The sequence below is a fragment of the Conger conger genome, chromosome 15 (assembly GCF_963514075.1).
Source record: "Conger conger chromosome 15, fConCon1.1, whole genome shotgun sequence".
In the NCBI taxonomy this organism is placed as follows: domain Eukaryota; kingdom Metazoa; phylum Chordata; class Actinopteri; order Anguilliformes; family Congridae; genus Conger; species Conger conger.
Genome location: NC_083774.1, coordinates 7,735,244 through 7,753,216, shown reverse-complemented (window position 1 = coordinate 7,753,216; position 17,973 = coordinate 7,735,244). Strand labels below are relative to the sequence as shown.

Genomic DNA, 17,973 nt, shown 5'->3' with positions numbered 1-17,973 from the left:
GACCATGACCATGATTTCCAGACATTATTGTTATTGTTATTATTATTAGTATGTGATGTAAGCCATACATGGTCCCCCCCCACCCCAGTTATTTCTTCTGTTCTGGGGGGAGGGAGCACGATGCTCAACTGAGCCCTGCAGCAGAGGGGATATAATCAGCATTTGTTACCGTTGGAAAGTCAGAAGCCCAGGATGGCGGGACAGGAAGTCATATTATCCACCCCATCATCAAATCTGGCCCTCAAATCCAAATCCAGCCCTGGTTTTCGCTCCTCCCGGGTAATTAACTGAACAGTTAGTGCTACTGATTGGCCAGACTGTCTTCACACCTGACACACGGAGGCTATAAGGACTGAAGGCTGTGGATTTTTGTGATATCAGCCTCCATTGATTTGCCTGGTGTTTTTTTCCCAAGCCAAAGGCGCTCACAGAAGTGCAAGCACCAGGCCTGAACCCCCCAAATAGCAAACAAATGAGGTAAAAAAGAAAACTCTCAAACAGTGGGGAAAACTGTCTGGTTGTACCAGGCAGATGGGAAGCAGGATTCTTTTTACCACAGTGGCTCTGAACATTGTGTTTTTAACAGTGCGCTGGTTTATGCATTTACTTGCCACACTGTGGCACTGAACACTGTGTTTGTAACAGTGCGCTGGTTTGTGTTTACTTACCACACCGTGGCACTGAACACTGTGTTTGTAACAGTGCGCTGGTTTGTGTATTTACTCACCGTAACTGATAACCGCTGCTATTATCTCAGTTCTCTTTCCAAATGTGTTTCAATTGAGCAGGTGCTGGAGCGCTGCATGGCGTTGGAGAGCTGCCTCTGAGCAGCAGCGATGGGGGAAGAACAGGGACGGAGTGATGGGGATTGTGTCTCAAGGCATTAGAGCGCTCGACAGAGGCCTGGTTTTACCGCTGACTTGGAGTGCGGTGTATTGATGAAACGCCATGCAAACCTAGAACTAATTAGCACAGCCTGCTGGCCTAGTTCCACCTTCTCAAGCCCCGCACTCCCCCCATCGGCCTGTGTCCAGGGCAGGGGGAACAGGAGTGGGTGGGGTGTTGTTGGTTAACCAATTGATCCACTCCCACCCCCCCCCCCCCTCCATCCACCCTAGGGGCACTCGTTTTTACGGAGGACAACGGCGGACCTTTCCGGAACGATGTCACCGACCCGCCCCGTTTGCTGGCGGTGCCCCGATGTGACGAGGCCGCCCGCGATTGGGATTAAACGGTCTGTGATGTCACGGCGTCGCGGGTAACGCGTTAACGCTGCCGTTCCTGCCGGTTTGGCGCTGCTTAGCAACGGCGGCTCGGGAAAGGGGAAGGGTCATTTCCGCGGTGGTTCTGCGCACGGGTGCCGTTAATGGCGGAGCATCTGGTGTCGTTAGGGTCCCTAACGAGGCCGGACAACAGGCGTGTGACGAGCGGGCTGACGCACGAGGAGCTGTAATCAACCTGCCGTTTCCCGTTATGATCACGCTGCCGTTTCCCATTATGATCAGCGTAATCGTGCCTGTTTTCATCTCTCTACCACAGTAATGCAGGTCAGATAAGTGTGGTGTGTGGTATCCACGCGCTCGTAACACACACTCACATTTGGGTCAGTGTGGGCTGAGGATACTCTTCCTGTGGGGTGGGGGGGGGGGGGTGGTGTTTACATGCATTAATAAGAGCCGGAGGCCAATCAGACGGTGGGGGGAGCGGGGTACTCATCGAGCCACAGAGATGCATCGGCATCCCGTGGCAGAAGAGAGGGATGGTCTCAAGGCCGTTTATTTCTGCAGTTGAGAGAGAGAGAGAGAGAGAGAGAGAACCCAAAGTGTGAGAGAGAGAGAGAGAGAGAGAGAGAGAGAGAGAGAGAGAGAGGGGAGGGAGGGAGGGAGGGAGGGAGGGAGGGAGGGAAGGTGAGAGCAGAGCAGTGAGCCTGGGGGCCCTGTTCATTCTCTCTCTCTCTCTCTCTCTCTCTCTCTGAGTGCATCCCTCGCTCCAGTACTGAGACAGCAGCTATTCTCTGCAGAGTGCAAGAGGTTGGCGGTTTTGGGTGTTTGTACCTCATAGCGGTGCAGTCTGTGTGTGTGTGTGTGTGTGTGTGTGTGTGTGTGCTGGGTGTGTGTGTGTGTGCTGGGTGTCTGTGTGTGTGTGCTGGGTGTGTGTGTGTGTGTCTGTGTGTGTGTCTGTGTGTGTGTCTGTGTGTGTGTGTGTGTGTGTGTGTCGGGGGGGGGAGGGGCAGGGGTGATGGAGCCGGCGGGATTCTGCCGGTTTAACTGAAAACGCTCTCTGAGCCTCCACACACTCCCATGAATAATTCAGACCTGCTTAAAGAAAAACGGCTGACGCCAAGTGTTTTAAAAAAAAGTACGGTTTTTTTACTTCTGCGAGTTCAAATGAAAGTGCTCTTTTACACCTGAGAGGGGGATGCTTGAAGCCGGCATGGAGGAGAAATCCGCAGGCTGGACGTTTCTTGCAGTCATGGTCTCTGTATTTCTGGCTGGTCGATTCGACTCTCAGCGGATGATTTTGCACTCTGTTGTTGTAGCGATGTAGCTCATCTGGACCTGAGAGTGTTACACTGACCTATTGCTCATCTGAAAAGCCTGTAGCCCAGAGGGTTGGTGGTTCAAGTCCCGGTGTAGCCACAATAAGATCCGCACAGCCGTTGGGCCCTTGAGCAAGGCCCTTAACCCCACATTGATCCAGTGGGGATTGTCCCCCACTTAGTTTAATCAACTGTAAGTCACTTTGGATAAAAGCATCAACAAAATAATAAATTATTATTATTATTATTATGAACTCAAGAGTTCAGCTCTATTCAAGAGACATCCTAAAAACGGATTGCCTTTAGAAAAAAAAACAGTGGCTATTATCCTTAAAAGCGTCATTCACTCTTAATTTTCATAAGCGTTTCCATAAACACTAATTTAATTTGCTGTTCGGGCCACTAACTGAAATGAAATGCTTGGTGTAGCACCATGTAAGAACCAGCTGCTGCCCCTCATGTAAAAACCCTGCTCACCCTGTTAGCGAGCTACACTACGCTACGAGACTTCAGGGGAGGAAATGTCCAACCTTCTTTCAGACAGAAGAGCCCAAAAGAAGGGCATTAACCAGCTTGATCCATCCGAGAGTGTTTCTGTCTATTTTTAAACTTGGCTCTGTGCTTTTAGAGTCGCTGTGTGTGTGTGTGTGGGCAGTGTGTGTGTGTGTGTGCGGGGTGTGTGTGCGGTGTGTGTGCAATGTGTGTGCAGTGCGGTGTGTGTGCAATGTGTGTGCAATGTGTGTGCGGTGTGTGTGCAGTGTGTGTGCTGGGTGTGTGTGTGTGGTGTGTGTGCGGTGTGTGTGTGTATGTGGTGTGTGTGTGGGCGGTGAAAGTGAAGTGGATCGCAGGGCGGTTGAAGCAGTAAAATTAATTTTAAACATGATAAGAATAATTCCCGGCAGCGCAGTTTAATAAAGGACATCAGACATGGGGGGATGTTTATATCAGCGTGGAAACTGTTTGTTTGTTCAGTGGCACCTGTGTCACCACTTTAACCTCCAGACAGCCTCCCTCCCTCTCTCCCTCCCTCTCTGTCTCCCTGCCTCCCTCTCTCCCTCCCTCTCTCCCTCCCTCCCTCGCTTGTTATCGGGCCCTTTAATTAAGCTGAACGAGGCCGGGGCCAGGTGAGTTCAGGACATCGGGGGCTGGTCTCGCTGGGACAGGGCACGGGAGGTTCGGTACTCTGCAGACCTGTACTTCATTAACCTCCCCCCCCCAGGAATAACAAAAAAACAACCCCCCCTCCCTATCCTGCAGCGGCTCTGTGTCTGTCTCTGTCCTGGTTTGATAAGGCATGGGGCGTGAGGGGGGGGGGGGGGGGGGGCACTTAGACTCCTCTGTCCACTCCTGGAAATTGGTCATGGTGCGCTGGTTTACACTAATGAAGGTAAAGTGCATGTTGGCACAGTTTTTTTTCTCTCTCTCTCTCTCTTTTCCCTCTTTCTCTGCCTCTTTCTCTTCCTCGTGGGCTCTACATTCTGGTCCCTGGAGGACTTGTAGAGTCTGCTGGTCATTTTCCCCCAGGTTTTAAACCCCCCAAAAAATGAGATCCAGTATGTTAACTGAGCTCTTTGATTTCACCAATTTCAGTGCTTCAGATGATGATCACCTTCTCAGACCGCCTGGCCTTCGGGATCAGGGCTGAGAGAAGCCTGTTCTAGAAGTTTCCAGCGCTCTCGTTCTTAACAATCGCCGGGGGCTGTCCGTCGGAGGTTGTCAGGGAGGGGTCGCGGGAAGGGGTGCGGGGGGGGCCTTGGGTGTGAAAGCCAGGAGGATGCCAAGGTCCTTTGTCTCCCTGCCACGGGGATTTACAGCAAAGGCCTGAACTAGGGGCCACATCGCTGGCACAGGCTGTCTGAGCTCCGTCGTTACCCTGGTGTAAAACCCGGCTATGACCAGCTGGAAATTACCACCTACCAGCTGTTTCAGAACAGAGCCAGTCGAACCATGTTGAGCACTGTGGAGCTGTTCTGAACTGGTCAGCCGGCTGCCAGCTGTTTCGATACTTAGCTTGAGATGTTTTCTTCTGCGGGCGAGTGTCTCACGCTAGCAGCTCGCTGGCGCTAAACGGCTAAGGTAAGCCAGCGCGGCCTTGTCTCTCCTGCTCCCGAAATAGACGGAGAGAAAAAGAGCATCTCCGTTCTGAGTGCCGAGGGCTGCGTGTGTGGGCTGGCACCGCTCCGCTCTCTTCTCCTCGCTCTCTGCGTTCGCCGGAGAACAATCCGGAAGACCGGAGAGCCGTTCGGCCTCGCCAGAGAACTTTCCGTAAGGACAGAGCCCTGTTCGGCCTTGCCGGGGGAACTCTCCGGGCCAACGGCGCGCCGGAGAACGTGGCGGAGGTCACGGGAAGCGGGCCTTTTTTTAGGCTCCCTCTGACAGGCCTGTTACCGCGGCCCGCTTGGCCAGCGCTATTTTAAGGGCCCGCTTTAAAGACGAGCCAGTCATCCGAGCGCCTCTTTCCGTGGAGCGACCGCGTGAGCTCTGGACCCCGGAGCGCCGCTCTACGAGCGCGACGTCCCCCCGCCGGCAGAGTTAAAAATGGCGGGTTCTTCCCTGGCAGATGTAACAGTGTTTTATTCAATGTGCCTCTGGCTCCAGCGGCACAGGCTGCTTCGGAGTGCCTCAGACCCTCCCTGTCATTAGGAGTGGCCGCTTCCATTGCCACAAGATGGTGGACACTTGGCAGGATTCTGCAGAGCCAGAATTAAAACATTATCCCCAAACCTGTGTCACACACACACACTAAGGCCGTAATGCACTCACCGTGAAGCTGAATGTCTATGTGGGATACTTGTATGCCCATATTCAGAGTCCGTCCATCGCTGTTTTACTAAAATCCCTTGTGGTAGATAGTCCAAAAGGCTTCTGGGCATTTGGCGGGGTTGGAATCTGTTCCCGTCTGTCAATCCTGTTGAATTCAGGAGGCATTAATTGTACAGCGCTTTGGATGTAGGCGCTCTATAAATGCAGGCATTTACCATTTACCGTTTATCTCAGTAACAAACTGCATACTTATCCCCGTGACAATCATGGTTTATGAGCATGAGCAAGAACTGCCTCCAGGAATTCCCAGCATGCAACGTGGCTGCAGTAGATCACTCCAGAGACCTTCCTGTGTTTGAAACCTTTTAATCCTCCAGACAGCAGGCTACTGCCATTTTTTAAAAGCACCATCAATGTTCAAAATAATGAGTCGGCACCCTTGATTAGTGTGATTGTGTCTTTTAGTTGCAAACATATAGCATATAATATATAATAGCATATAATGTCAGTAGATTCCTGGGCATTTGCAGGAAAGCGTTTTCAGAGTCGTGTGGCGGCTGAAACCCACCAAACCCGCCAACGAGCCGCACAAGGTCTGGAGTCGGAGTGACCGCGAGTCTGCAAATAGCCGGAGGTCTCCGTCTCCAAGATAGAGCTCTGGGAACAGAGCCAGGTGGAGAAAGAGAGAAAGGGAGGGAGAGACTGAGAGAGAGGGAGCAAGAGGGCTAGGGAGAGAGTGAGAGAGAGAGAGAGTGAGAGAGAGAGTGAGAGAGAGAGTGAGTGAGAGTGAGTGAGAGTGAGTGAGAGTGAGTGAGAGAGAGTGAGAGAGAGAGTGAGTGAGTGAGAGAGTGAGAGAGAGGGAGCAAGAGGGCTAGGAAGGGAGTGAGAGTGAGAGAGAGTGAGAGAGTGAGAGAATGAGAGAGTGCCGTAGCGGGGCCTGTGGGTGGGGTTCCTGGGAGGGAGAGCTCAGTGAAGGCGTGCCTGTGCAGTAGGCCGGGCCCTGGCCTGTGTAATTCCCGGTTGTTGGGTGGGCCACATGGCCATCAGGGAACCAAACCTCCGCCCTGTGCCTGGTGCTCCATGAGTCACAGAGAAAACCTCCACATCTCCGCTAAAACCGCCCAGGTCTGCTAAAACCTCCAAATTACATTACAGAGAGAGAGAACGAGACAGGGAGAGTCTGTCTGGAGGTTAAAGCAGTGACACAGGTGCCATTGAACGAACAGACAGTCTTCATGCTGTTATAAACATCTCCCACCCGCCCCCGCCCGTTCTAATGTCCTTCACTGAAATGCGCTGCTGGGAAAAATATTATTTAGCTTTATCCAAAGTAACTTAGTTGATTTGACTGAGCAGGGGCCAATGTGGGGTTAAGGGCCTTGCTACCCTGGGGCTTGAACCACCGACCTTCCGGGTCCCAGTCAGGCACCTTAGCCACTCATTTACGGACTGCCATAAACTCCACTCGACCCTCCACGGTGCGTTCATTACACACGCTCTCATCCGACCGCCCTGCTCGTTTCCACAGTGCGCTGCCTGTCTCTGCCCGTCTCGGGGAGATGTGAAGAGTGTGAAAGCTCCCGGGTTCCACTGCTTCAGCCCAACAAAGAGCCAGTGATAAGACTGGACACCCCTATCATGTCTGAGAAGGCCCGGTGTGGGTGCAGGGTTTTGGCCCAGCACTGCATACACCTGATTCTACTTATCAAGGTCTTGTTTGAAGGCCGTGATTAGTTAATTAGTGCACTCGGGCGATGTAATGCTGACCTAAAAGAAAAACCTGCCCCCACACCGGCTGTTTTCGGACATGGTCGGACCCCCCGGCTCGAGGGAGACCCTTCAGAACCGGGCCACACACAGACAGGGCTTTAGTCTTTAATTTAGTCCGGCCGGGCGGCTTAAGCGGAGCTTGCCGACGGGAGACATTTTGTGAGGGGAAGGGCCGGGGCCTCCCTGTGTGTGGATCTGCACGTAGTGACACATACTACAGAGTCTCTCTGGGCCCCGCCCGTGAAGCCGTTAAATCCGACACGGTGCGTGATAAACGATGACATTTATGCTAATAACTGAGAACTGGGTCCGTCGGCTGAGTGATTGCTGTTCCCTGTGCACGGCTCCGGGAAGCAGACCTGGTTCGGATACGCAATTGTTTTTGGATTAAAATGCTTTTCTACGCTTCAGTGAGCTCGCCTGGTGGATTGATGGGCCAGCGTGTAGGTTGTTGGTTCAACTCCCGCTGTAGCTTTGGTAAGATGATATCGGTGTAGCTTTTGGGCCCTTTAGAAAGGCCCGTAACCCCACTCTGCTCCAGTTCCCCGCTTAGTCTAATCAACTGTGAGTCACTTTGGATAACAGTGTCAGCTAAATAACTAGCATAATGAAATGTATTGGAACCTATGAAATACTCTCACTGCAAACCCTGCCTTCTGGTCCCCTTGGTTGGTTCAATTACACCAGGCAAAATCAATTGAGCTTGGCAAAGTATTTGAATCCAAAACCGTTATGCATTTGACCCCGGTCTACTTGGATGGTGTGTGTTCTGCGTCTCTGTTTGCTGGCTGGATACAGAGATGTCTTCTGTGGGATCGGCAGGAAGTGTGTGTTTGCATCCCTGAATGGCCCCAATCAAGCCTGAATGGCCCCGCTACAGCTAACGTGCTAAGAGCGGCTTTTAGCGAGTTTTGCCCGTTGAGTGGGAGAGTGCAACAAAGGGGCTCCACGGAATCAGGAGGGGGGGGGGCAGTGTAAATTTTGCCTGTGCACTCTTCGAAGGCACCGCTCCGGTCCCAGGTGGGGGGGCGGCATTTTCGTCGCAGGGTCGGGGGCACAGGGCTCATGCTGGGGGGGGGGGGGCAGATGGGGGTGTAATTGTACACCCCCACCTCCAGGCTTTTTGCGCTTTCCCACGCGGGAGCTCCCTAAAAATACCAAACTGCCGTCACCCCTGCGCTCTCCCCCCGGCCTCGGGTGAACATTCCGTCCACGTTTGGGACGTTCCGGAAGCGTGACCGCGGCCAAGTGCACGTGCCAAACCGGCCAGGGCCGGTGGGACGAACCCCAAAAATACACAGAGTAACTATAGAAATCACCCGCCTGTCCGCTATCTAACCCGGTTACTCCTGGTCTGCCTACGCAGGGCGTGCTGGAGCCTATCCCAGCATGCACTGGGCCGAGAGGCAGGGATACACCCTGCCAATCCATGGCATCGCAGGGCACACACACCACACACACGCGTACCTACGGGCAGTTTGGGCTCTCCAGTTAACCTACCTATAGAAATAAATACATTGCAAAACTGCAAAACATTGCAAAACTGTAGGTTCAGACGCACTGAAAAGCCGCGGATTCAGAAGAGATGGGCTTGAGGTGCAATAATGGCGATTTGCTGTACGTGCAGGGAGCAAAATCGGCACGTGAAGTTTCTGAGACGAGATTTGAATGCTTACAAAGAGCACCAGCTGTGCGTGCAGAACATGCCGCAGAATGGGTTCTGGTCACGTGAGCGGACTGTCGCTTGAAGGACAGCTGATGCACTTCAGTGGACATCACAGGAGAAAATAAAAAGGGAATTCAATGAAAAGAGGCGCGGTGCTTTCAGGGAGAACAACACAAGAGTGTGCGGGCAACACGCAACACGCGTGTCAGCCGTGACCGGGGTCATGTGACCGGCTGATCGCGGGGCCTGCCGTCCGCCAGCACTGCATGTAGGTCATCTGTCAATCACAGAGGGGGGAGGGGGGGTAATCCCTCTGCCCCACGAGCCCCGCCCCATTCCCGTGAAGTTTTCATGTTTTCCCCGCGTTTGCCTGGGGTCTCTTCCCTCAGTCTAAAGGCATATAGCCCAGCCGCAGAGACTACAGATGGAAGTTAGCCTCCCTCGCTAACTCTGGAACATTTGCTGATATAGTCACAATGTGCACTGTCCCTGTCAGATAAGATACTTCGATTTAAAAATGTCTTCTTTTTTTTCTTTTTTTCTGGCGAGAGGGGTTCAATTCCCTGCCATGACACTTTTTCCTGCTGTTACCCCATCTCTGTCAGTCACCCTCCCTCTCTCTGCCCGTCTAAGTGGAAAAACTCAATACTAACAGCACCAGCGCTGACACATACCTCATTCTTCACTTTGCTGGCTTTTGTTGCTCATTTGTTTGGCGAGGGAAAAGCGCGGGATGGATTGCACAGGATTGCGATGTTGGCTGCTGCTTTGTGTCCAGTGACTGCCCAGGACAGGGTTTTTAAACGACATCACTTTAAAGATGTTTGCGCCAAAAGTTTTCCCACACGCTGTGTCTGATTAAAATGACAAATGAACAAAATGTACTCGACATTTGTGCAGACCGAGAGCCGAGGCATTCTTAAAATAAGCTCAGCTCTTACTGATGAGCCTGAAGCTAGTGGCAGGTATGCTAACACTACAGATACAGATACTGCAGAATAGACTCTCTTAGCGGAGAGAGTCGCAGTCTTAGCGGAGAGAGTCGCAGTCTTAGCGGAGAGAGTCGCAGTCTTAGCGGAGAGAGTCGCAGTCTTAGAGGAGAGAGTCGCAGTCTTAGCGGAGAGAGTCGCAGTCTGTGGAGTCCCGGCTCGTGTGCGGAGTCCTGGCTGTGGTGTTGTTGTTGCTACCGTGTTTTGGTGGAAAGCTGTTACGTGTGATAGGTGTGGCCCAGGGGGGTTGATTAAACGGCTGTGTACTGACTGTGGGAACAGTGTGTAATCTGTTTGTTAAGAGTCTGTCAATGCAGACACCCCCCCCCCCTCCCTCCAAACCCCAGGGTACAGACAGACACACCTTCTCATTGCTTCTCCAGGGTACGGTAAATTAATGACTTGCAGGAAAAAGGTCACCTCCTAATGAAATCGACATCACGTGAGCGTTTGCCACTGAAGCTGGCCAGGATGCAGCAGAAGCACCTGAGATGACTCTCTTGCACATCTTAAATGTACGTCAGAAAGTAGAACTCAGCTCGGTGGGGTTTTTTTTGTGAACAATGGCCTCCTTTCTGAAGCAGAGCCGGGGTTTTTTTTTTTTTTTTGCTTGCTGTTTTGCATTCATGTACAAATCGGCAATTACAGTCACGGTGGAAGGAAAAAGGGAAAAAAAAGTATAATAGAGAAGATATGAAAGCCACCGTGCTTCACGTTTGGGCCTGTGCATGGGGCTGTAGACGAGGTCAGAAGCCTATTTCAGCCGTTTCTCCGTCCTTGGTCTAATCCGCTCTCTGGCCCACATCCCAAGGCCTCGGCCCCCCTAATCTCTGGGGTGGGGGGTGGGGGGGGGGGCATTGGAAGTGTCCAGATGTGGGGTGAGGACAGACCGTAATCCTGTAATTGTCCTGAGCTCCAGAGGTTGGGGGGCAGCGTCTGATTGGCTCACCCAGCTGCCAGTCACAGTGTAACCGTCCAGCCCCAGGGCAGCAGGCTGTCTTTGTGGGTGGTGCTGGCGGTGGCGGTGTGTGTGTACTGTGTAGCGTGTTGTGTAAGTATGGGGGGCCCGTTGAAAACCGCACAGTCAGCCTCGTCATAATGTAGGAGGCTTCGCCCAGCTACTCAGAGCCTCCACTGCTGCAGAGGCTATTTCTAGCTGCTTTCCCAAGAGAGATTCTGCTTTTAGGAGCATCCAAAATCTGCCACCGCATGAGGGGGGAAATCCATTATTCATACGCCCTGCTTTTGGAATTTCTGTGTTGCCAGTGTGGGTGCAGGTTTTGCCAGTGTGGGTGCAGGTTTTTAGCTTTCACCCGGCATTACGATTCCCTGATTCTACTGATCAAGGTTTTGATTGAAGACCATGGTTAGTTCATTAGTTGAATCATGTGTCTTAGTGCTGTCCCACACTGGCCGTTTTCGGGTAAGATTGGACACCCCTGCTTAAGGGGGTACAGCCCCACAATGGGGTACCGTCACAATGTTTGCTCAGCGTTTGCACAACATCGGACCAATGTTTCCATGTTGCGGAACCCCCACACACACACACCCACGCACACACCCACACACGCACGCACACACACACGCACGCACACACACACCCACACACACGCACACTGCCCTCCCTAAAAGAACTGAAGCGCTTGATTCATGCTGAGCAGTCATCAGACGCTGGCAGTGGTCTTCAGAACGCATTAACACCGTTTATCGTATTGATTGACGGAACAGCCTTTTTTTTTAATGAAATGCTTTTCGCTCTCACACGACAGAGAGAGTAAACTCTCAGTGATGGAATTGGATTTTGATTCAAGGGAATCAGACGGGAGCGGCGATCCACGGCCTTCCTAACGTTTCCAGCACGTCCGGACCGAAGCCGCGTATCCGAGCGCCCTGCCTGGTTCCCCTGGCAACGGGCGCGCGGCTGGGCAGAGCCGCAGCGGTGCGTGTGAAGCAGTGCAGCTTCAGAGAGCGAGTGATTCAGCAGCGCGGTGCAGCACACGTGTGTGCGGAAACACGCTAACACGCGCTTACGCACATGCACACGCTAACACACACTTACACGCGCTTACGCACATGCACACGCTAACACACACTTACACGCGCTTACGCACATGCATACACGCTAATACACACGCTAACACTCATGCTAACACACACTGACACACGCTTATGCACATACACACGCTAACACACTTACACACGCTTACACACATACACACGCTAACACACACTTACACACGCTTACACACATACACACGCTAACACACACTTATACACGCTAATACACACGCTAACACACATACACACGCTTACGCACATACACACGCTAACACACGCTTACGCACATACACACGCTAACACACACTTACACACGCTTACACACATATGCACGCAAACACACACCCAAATATACACACATACACACGCTAACACACACTTACAGATGCTTACACGTATACACATGCTAACACACACTTACCCAAATACACACACACGCTTACACGCAAAGACAAGCTGACACATGCTTACACACTTACTATATATGCACACACATGCTTACATGCATGCACACATACATACACTCACTTGCACAAGCTTACTGTGCACGCATACACACGCTTACATGCATACACGTGCATCTACATACTTACACGTACGCACATGATGACATGCATACATATGCATACATACACTAACTACACACATACACAGGGTAACATGCATAGACTCTCATATACGCACACGCACTCACACACACACGCACGCACACACACATACACACACGCACGCACGCACGCACGCACGCACACACACACACACACACGCACACACACATACACACACACACACACACACACACACACACACACGCACACACACACACACACACACACGCACACACACATACACACACACACACACACACACGCACACACACTCGGAGGTGAAAGCACCTCCATCAGGCAGGGCCGATCTGCATCAGTAATCTGGGGCAGTATTAGCACTAAAAGGCAGTCTGGGGGACAGAGAAGGACTGTGTATGATTTGCTCTGATGGTGAAAGATTGAGGGCTGTAATCTCACACGCTGGGACCACACGTGCAGCGGAGTGTGTGTAAGAGGAGAGATTTAAGTGTTTAAAACCCTGTATGTCACAGGCTTAGACTGGCTCATGGCATGTGGGGGGGGGGGGCTGCCTAAAACTGGATGCAGTGGATCTGTGAACATGGAAGTGTGCGCGTGTGCGCGTGTGCGCGTGTGCGTGTGTGCGTGTGTGCGTGTGTGCGTGTGCGTGTGCGTGTGCGTGTGCGTGTGCGTGTGTGTGTGCGTGTGTGTGTGTGTGTGTGTGTGTGTGTACGTGCGTATTTGTGTGCGTGCATATTTGTATGTGTGTCTGTGTGTGTAGATTGCTGGTATTTGTATTTGTTTGAATAGAAGAAACTCAATTAAGCTGAGTTGAGCCACTTGCTTTTCTGTTTCCCACTCTCCAGCACGCACACGCACACGCACACACGCACACAGACGCACACACACTGTTTAATATAGCACGTTATATCTGGCAGTAACATCAGAGGTAAAGGGGGGAGGGGGGATATGATGACTGGGATGGAAAAATCAGATCCCATCTCTCCTTCCTGCCTCTACCAGACCCTCTAAACGTCACCCCCCCCCCACCCCACCCCCACCTCCCATGAGCACTGACATCAGCAGTCACATTCCACAGTAATCTCCCCCCCCCCCCACGCTGTCCCAGGTCTGTACGCAGGGAGCTGCTCACTTTCCATTAGACCGGTCTGGCCCTGTCACCAGTCCGGAGATGGGGAGGGAGGGGGGGCTGTTATTACCCGGGAGGAGGCCTGTTTTTACCCTGGAGGAGGCCTGTTTTTACCCTGGAGGAGGCCTGTTTTTGTCCCAGGAGCATGACTGTTTTTGCCCGAGGGGTGGCCTGTTTTGTCATCCATAATTGTCGCACCAAATCCACACGCTACTCCATCACTGTTACTGGGTTCTTTCGCCCTTCTGTCTCCAGGGCCTGGGGTTTTCAGACTCTGAGTGCTTAAATTCCAAAGTAATAATTAGTTATTTAGCTGACCTTTTTAATCCAAAGCAAGCAGTTGATTGGACCAAGCAGGGGACAACCCCCCCCCTCCCCTTGCAATGTGGGGTTAAGGGCCTTGCTCAAGGGCCCAACAGCTGTGCGGATCTTATCGTGGCTTCACCGGGGCTTGAACCACCAACCTTCCTGGGCCCTGTCATGGACCTTAGCCACGAGGCTAACCTTGGCGACAAGCTGCCTAGTGGTCGATTGCCTAACATGTGAACTGCAAACGGCTCGTTAATCCCAGGCCTGGACGAGTGCATAGCTCGGGGCTAAGAGCAAACGGCATCTGCAGAGGTCTGAAACCGCAGAAGTGAGAGTCTCGGGTGGGCTGGGTACCGGCGAGCAAGGCCCCCCCCCCCCCTCGCGGCTGATCTTGGAGGTGGGGGGGTCGTAGAGGGCCGGGGTAGGCCCAGCTTTGGGTGGTATCCAGGACACAAAATCAAAACAGTCTGTGTCGCAGTAGCGGTTATTTTGGGCGACGGAGTGTGTGGGGGCACCGGAGAAGATCACGGGGTGGAAATGCTCGCTCTGAGGGTCAGGTTTTTTCGGCGAGGGGGGTGGGGGGGGGACTCTAGCGAGAGACAGGTATGAACCAGCTCCTCTGCGTTTGGCCTCGTTCCAGAGCAGAACACCTGCGCTGTCAGCGCCCTCCGTTGCCGTGACACGATCGCCTTGGTGACAGCGGGGTCTGTCTCACGGTGGGGGTTGGGGGGGGGGGTTCTTCCCTCGGGCCCAATGTTGCCACACATAAAACACGCAGACCCAAGCGGAGAACAGAACCGGCCTTCACCGCCGCCCCGCGCCCGCCCTCAGCGGTGTGTGTGTGTGTGTGTGTGTGTGTGGGATTTATGTGTCTTGGCTGATTGTATCGTGTTTACGCGCCGAGGCAGCGGACTGTAGCGGTGCCTGGTATCTCGGTCGCTGTGCGTCGAATTCCCCCCCGCCGAGGTACTGCCATTGTAACCTTGAGCGAGGCACTTCACCTCCGCTCCTTCAGTAAACATCCAGTGAAGTGGTCTGTGCGTGGAAGAATGTACGCTGTGCAATTTCCTCTGGGTTAGGGCATCTGTCGACTGAATAGAACAACAACTTGTCTTTCTAATCTTTTGCATGGTGGAATCGGACAGTTTTGTCAGATGCAGTTTCTGTTTAAGAGAGTCTTTGCAGTTAGGGTTGAATAACTTGCCCACTGCCATACCTGAATGATCGGCATAAACTGGGCTCCCCATCCAATCAGATTTTGGGTTTTGGTGCACACAGGCAGGCCAGGGGTGGGGCTAGCAGATGCAGGGTGGTGATTGGTCCTCAGCTGTAGAAGCTGTCGCAGACAGTGAGTGATGTCGGAGTGCGCTGTCAACCGTCTGCACAATGCAGTCAGGGCTGATCCATGTTGATCTAAGTTTGAGGCTGCACGCATGGCCATTACATTACACTTTATCCCAAGCGACTTATACTTGGAGGGGCCAATCCCCCCTGGAGCAATGTGGGGTTAAGGGCCTTGCTCAAGGGCCCAACAGCGGCACTGATCTTATTGTGGCTGCACCGGGGCTTGAACCAACAACCTTCCAGATCCCAGTTAAGCACCTTGTCCACTAGGCTACAGAATGCCCAAATCCAGATCATCAAGAAGTCTCTGGCTGTTTAAATACAGTATGCAAGGGAGACGGTGCTAAAAATATCTGTGCTTGTTTCATATCTGAAGACTCCAGCACAGAGAGTGAGAGAGAGGGGATAAAGGGAGAGAGAGAAGGAGGGGAGGTAAGTGTGGAGGAAGGGACAGAGGGAGAAGTAAAGGAGGGAACAAGAGAGAGGTGGAAGAAGCTGAGAGGGTGTGAGAAAGGAGGGAGATGGAGAGAGAGATGGAGAGAGATGGAAGGAGGGGGGAAAGCCAGGAGAGATAGGTGGGTGGTTGAAGGGGCAGTAGAATGTCCGCTTTGCCCCTGGGGCTTTTGTGCAGAGTTTACAGAGCGTTTGTAACAGGCCCACACATCCGCATGTGGTTATCTCAGACCGCAGGAGACTCCTCACAGGGGGTGCAGCAGAAACTGTCAGCGGCCTATCAGAGCAGCCCGTGGTGGCACTTCGGCCTATCAGAGCAGCCCGTGGTGGCACTGCGGCCTATCAGAGCAGCCCAGGGATGATGGGTCATCACTCCTTCTCTCTCAGTCTCTTTTTGTTTCTCACTCAGTCTCCCATTCTGTCTCTATCTATCCCTCCGTCTGTCCCTCTTGCTGTCTCAAAATCAGGTGCAGATTTTCTGCTTTAGCGGTAAAACGGTGCTTCCAAAGCCATAAACAGATGTAGTTTTCTTAAAAAGTATGGAGAAAAATGTAACGGAATTGACTCGCATAATAAGTGTATGTAACAGGAATGTTAATATTCTCTCTCTCTCTCTCTCTCTCTCTCTCTCTCTGCAGAAGGGAAGGACAGAGGACAGGATGAAGGAGGAGACTCTTTTACGGCGGAGGTTTTCGCACTGCCCCACCGCCTCCACTCCGCACAAGATCGACCCGCGCTCGCTCACCCGGAACCTGTCCTACGCGGGCGACAACGACCTCTACGCCCTCACCCCAGGTGAACTGCACACCCCGCCCCTGCAGAACACACCAGCTGTCCAATCATCTGCCTGCTTCTGCAGACCCCCCACCCGTCCAGCTAACCAGTGGGGTTCTTTTCAATTGCTTATTATTCACCTTTTTATTCCTTTCCTTGCACCTTTTTCCACTCCTAGCTCCACCCATCAGGAGAGGTAAGAAAAAGAGGCATGAAAAGGGGAAAGACGGGGAAATGGAGAAAAGCGTGAATTAGGCGAACGGCATGTCCTTGCTCGTTCAAAATGTCAGTTTGAAGCCACGTTACAGACGTGGCAGATGTGTGGCATATGGGGAGAGGTGGATCCACAGGTCGATTGTTCATACGTCATGCAATTCCAAAAACATACTTCCGCAAAGGATGCACTGATGTTTCCTTGCTCGAGAAAAGTTTGTACGCCTCATAACTTCTGGCTTCTGCTCTTAGAAGGAACATTGAACAGGTTGAGAATCTCTTTAAAGATGGTGGACCTCAATCAATTTCCCGGTCAGGCAAAGAACAAGGAGATAGGAGGTACAATAAGCGATTGGAAAGAGCCCATAATGGAGTCGTTTGATTGGCTCTTATGAGTATGATTGACAGGACACCTTAGCTTCACCCATTTTGAGGTCCTGAATATCTCATTCTCCCATTGAAATGAGATCCAAACCTACACATGCATCTTAAACGCATGCATTCACCAATGCCTTAAAGGGCAGTTGCTTTTTCTTTTCTTTTTTTACTGTTCTCGATCAGGCCAGATAACATCAAGGCAACACACAATATCAGCGGTTTCCTGTTCTGGTCCAGCGAAGCCATGCCATCGATGGTTGCCATGTCTGTCAGTTATTAGCCAGAGAAATGCTGACAGTGTGGCCACTATTATCCCCTGTGTCATTAATAGTTACCTGGGCATTCACCCCTCAGTGCACAAGAACAAGCGCATTGCCTGACCCTACAGTGTCTTAGCAAACCAGCGTGTACATGTTAGTTTGTTTTAGGAGCACCGGGTTAAACTGCTCACACATTCATTACCTGTTACAGACCAGAGCTGTACTGTTCCTCAGATCTGCTCAGAGAGAGGGAGAGAGAGAGAGAGAGAGAGAGAGAGAGAGAGAGAGAGAGAGAGAGGGAGAGAGGGAGAGAGGGAGAGAGGGGGAGAGGGGGAGAGAGAGAGGGAGAGAGAGGGAGAGAGAAGTGGGTGGAAGGGGTAGAAGAAGCAGAGAAACAGGGAGGGAAAGAGAGACTGAAAGAAAGAATGTGGTGGGAGGGGAAGGGAGGCAGAGAAGGAGAGAGACAGGGATATCCATGGAGAGGTAGAGAGAGAGAAAGATGAAGTGATAGAGAGGAAGAGAAACATGGAGCGAGAGAGTGATAGAGAGAGTGAGAGTGAGAGAGAGAAAGAGAGAGAAACATTGAGTGAGAGAGAGAGAGAGTGAGAGAGAGAGAAACATTGAGTGATAGAGTGAGAGAGAGAAACATTGAGTGATAGAAACATTGAGTGATAGAGAGAGAGTGAGAGAGAGTGAGAGAGAAGACTCCCCCTCTCCTGTACTGAAGAGCTCTGCACAGGG

The 17,973-nt window shown here is 52.2% G+C and overlaps 1 protein-coding gene across 2 annotated transcripts in view; it reads left to right on the top strand.

Annotated features, from left to right (window-relative positions):
• The window catches only part of LOC133111810 (oxysterol-binding protein-related protein 5-like), a 62,633-nt gene that overhangs the window by 22,753 nt on the left and 21,907 nt on the right, over window positions 1-17,973 (top strand). For both annotated transcript variants that reach the window (XM_061222404.1, XM_061222402.1), the window contains exon 2: window positions 16,246-16,402. In XM_061222404.1, coding sequence (XP_061078388.1) covers window positions 16,267-16,402 — 136 coding nt within the window. In that variant the 5' untranslated portion in view covers window positions 16,246-16,266. The remainder of the gene's footprint in view (window positions 1-16,245; window positions 16,403-17,973) is intronic.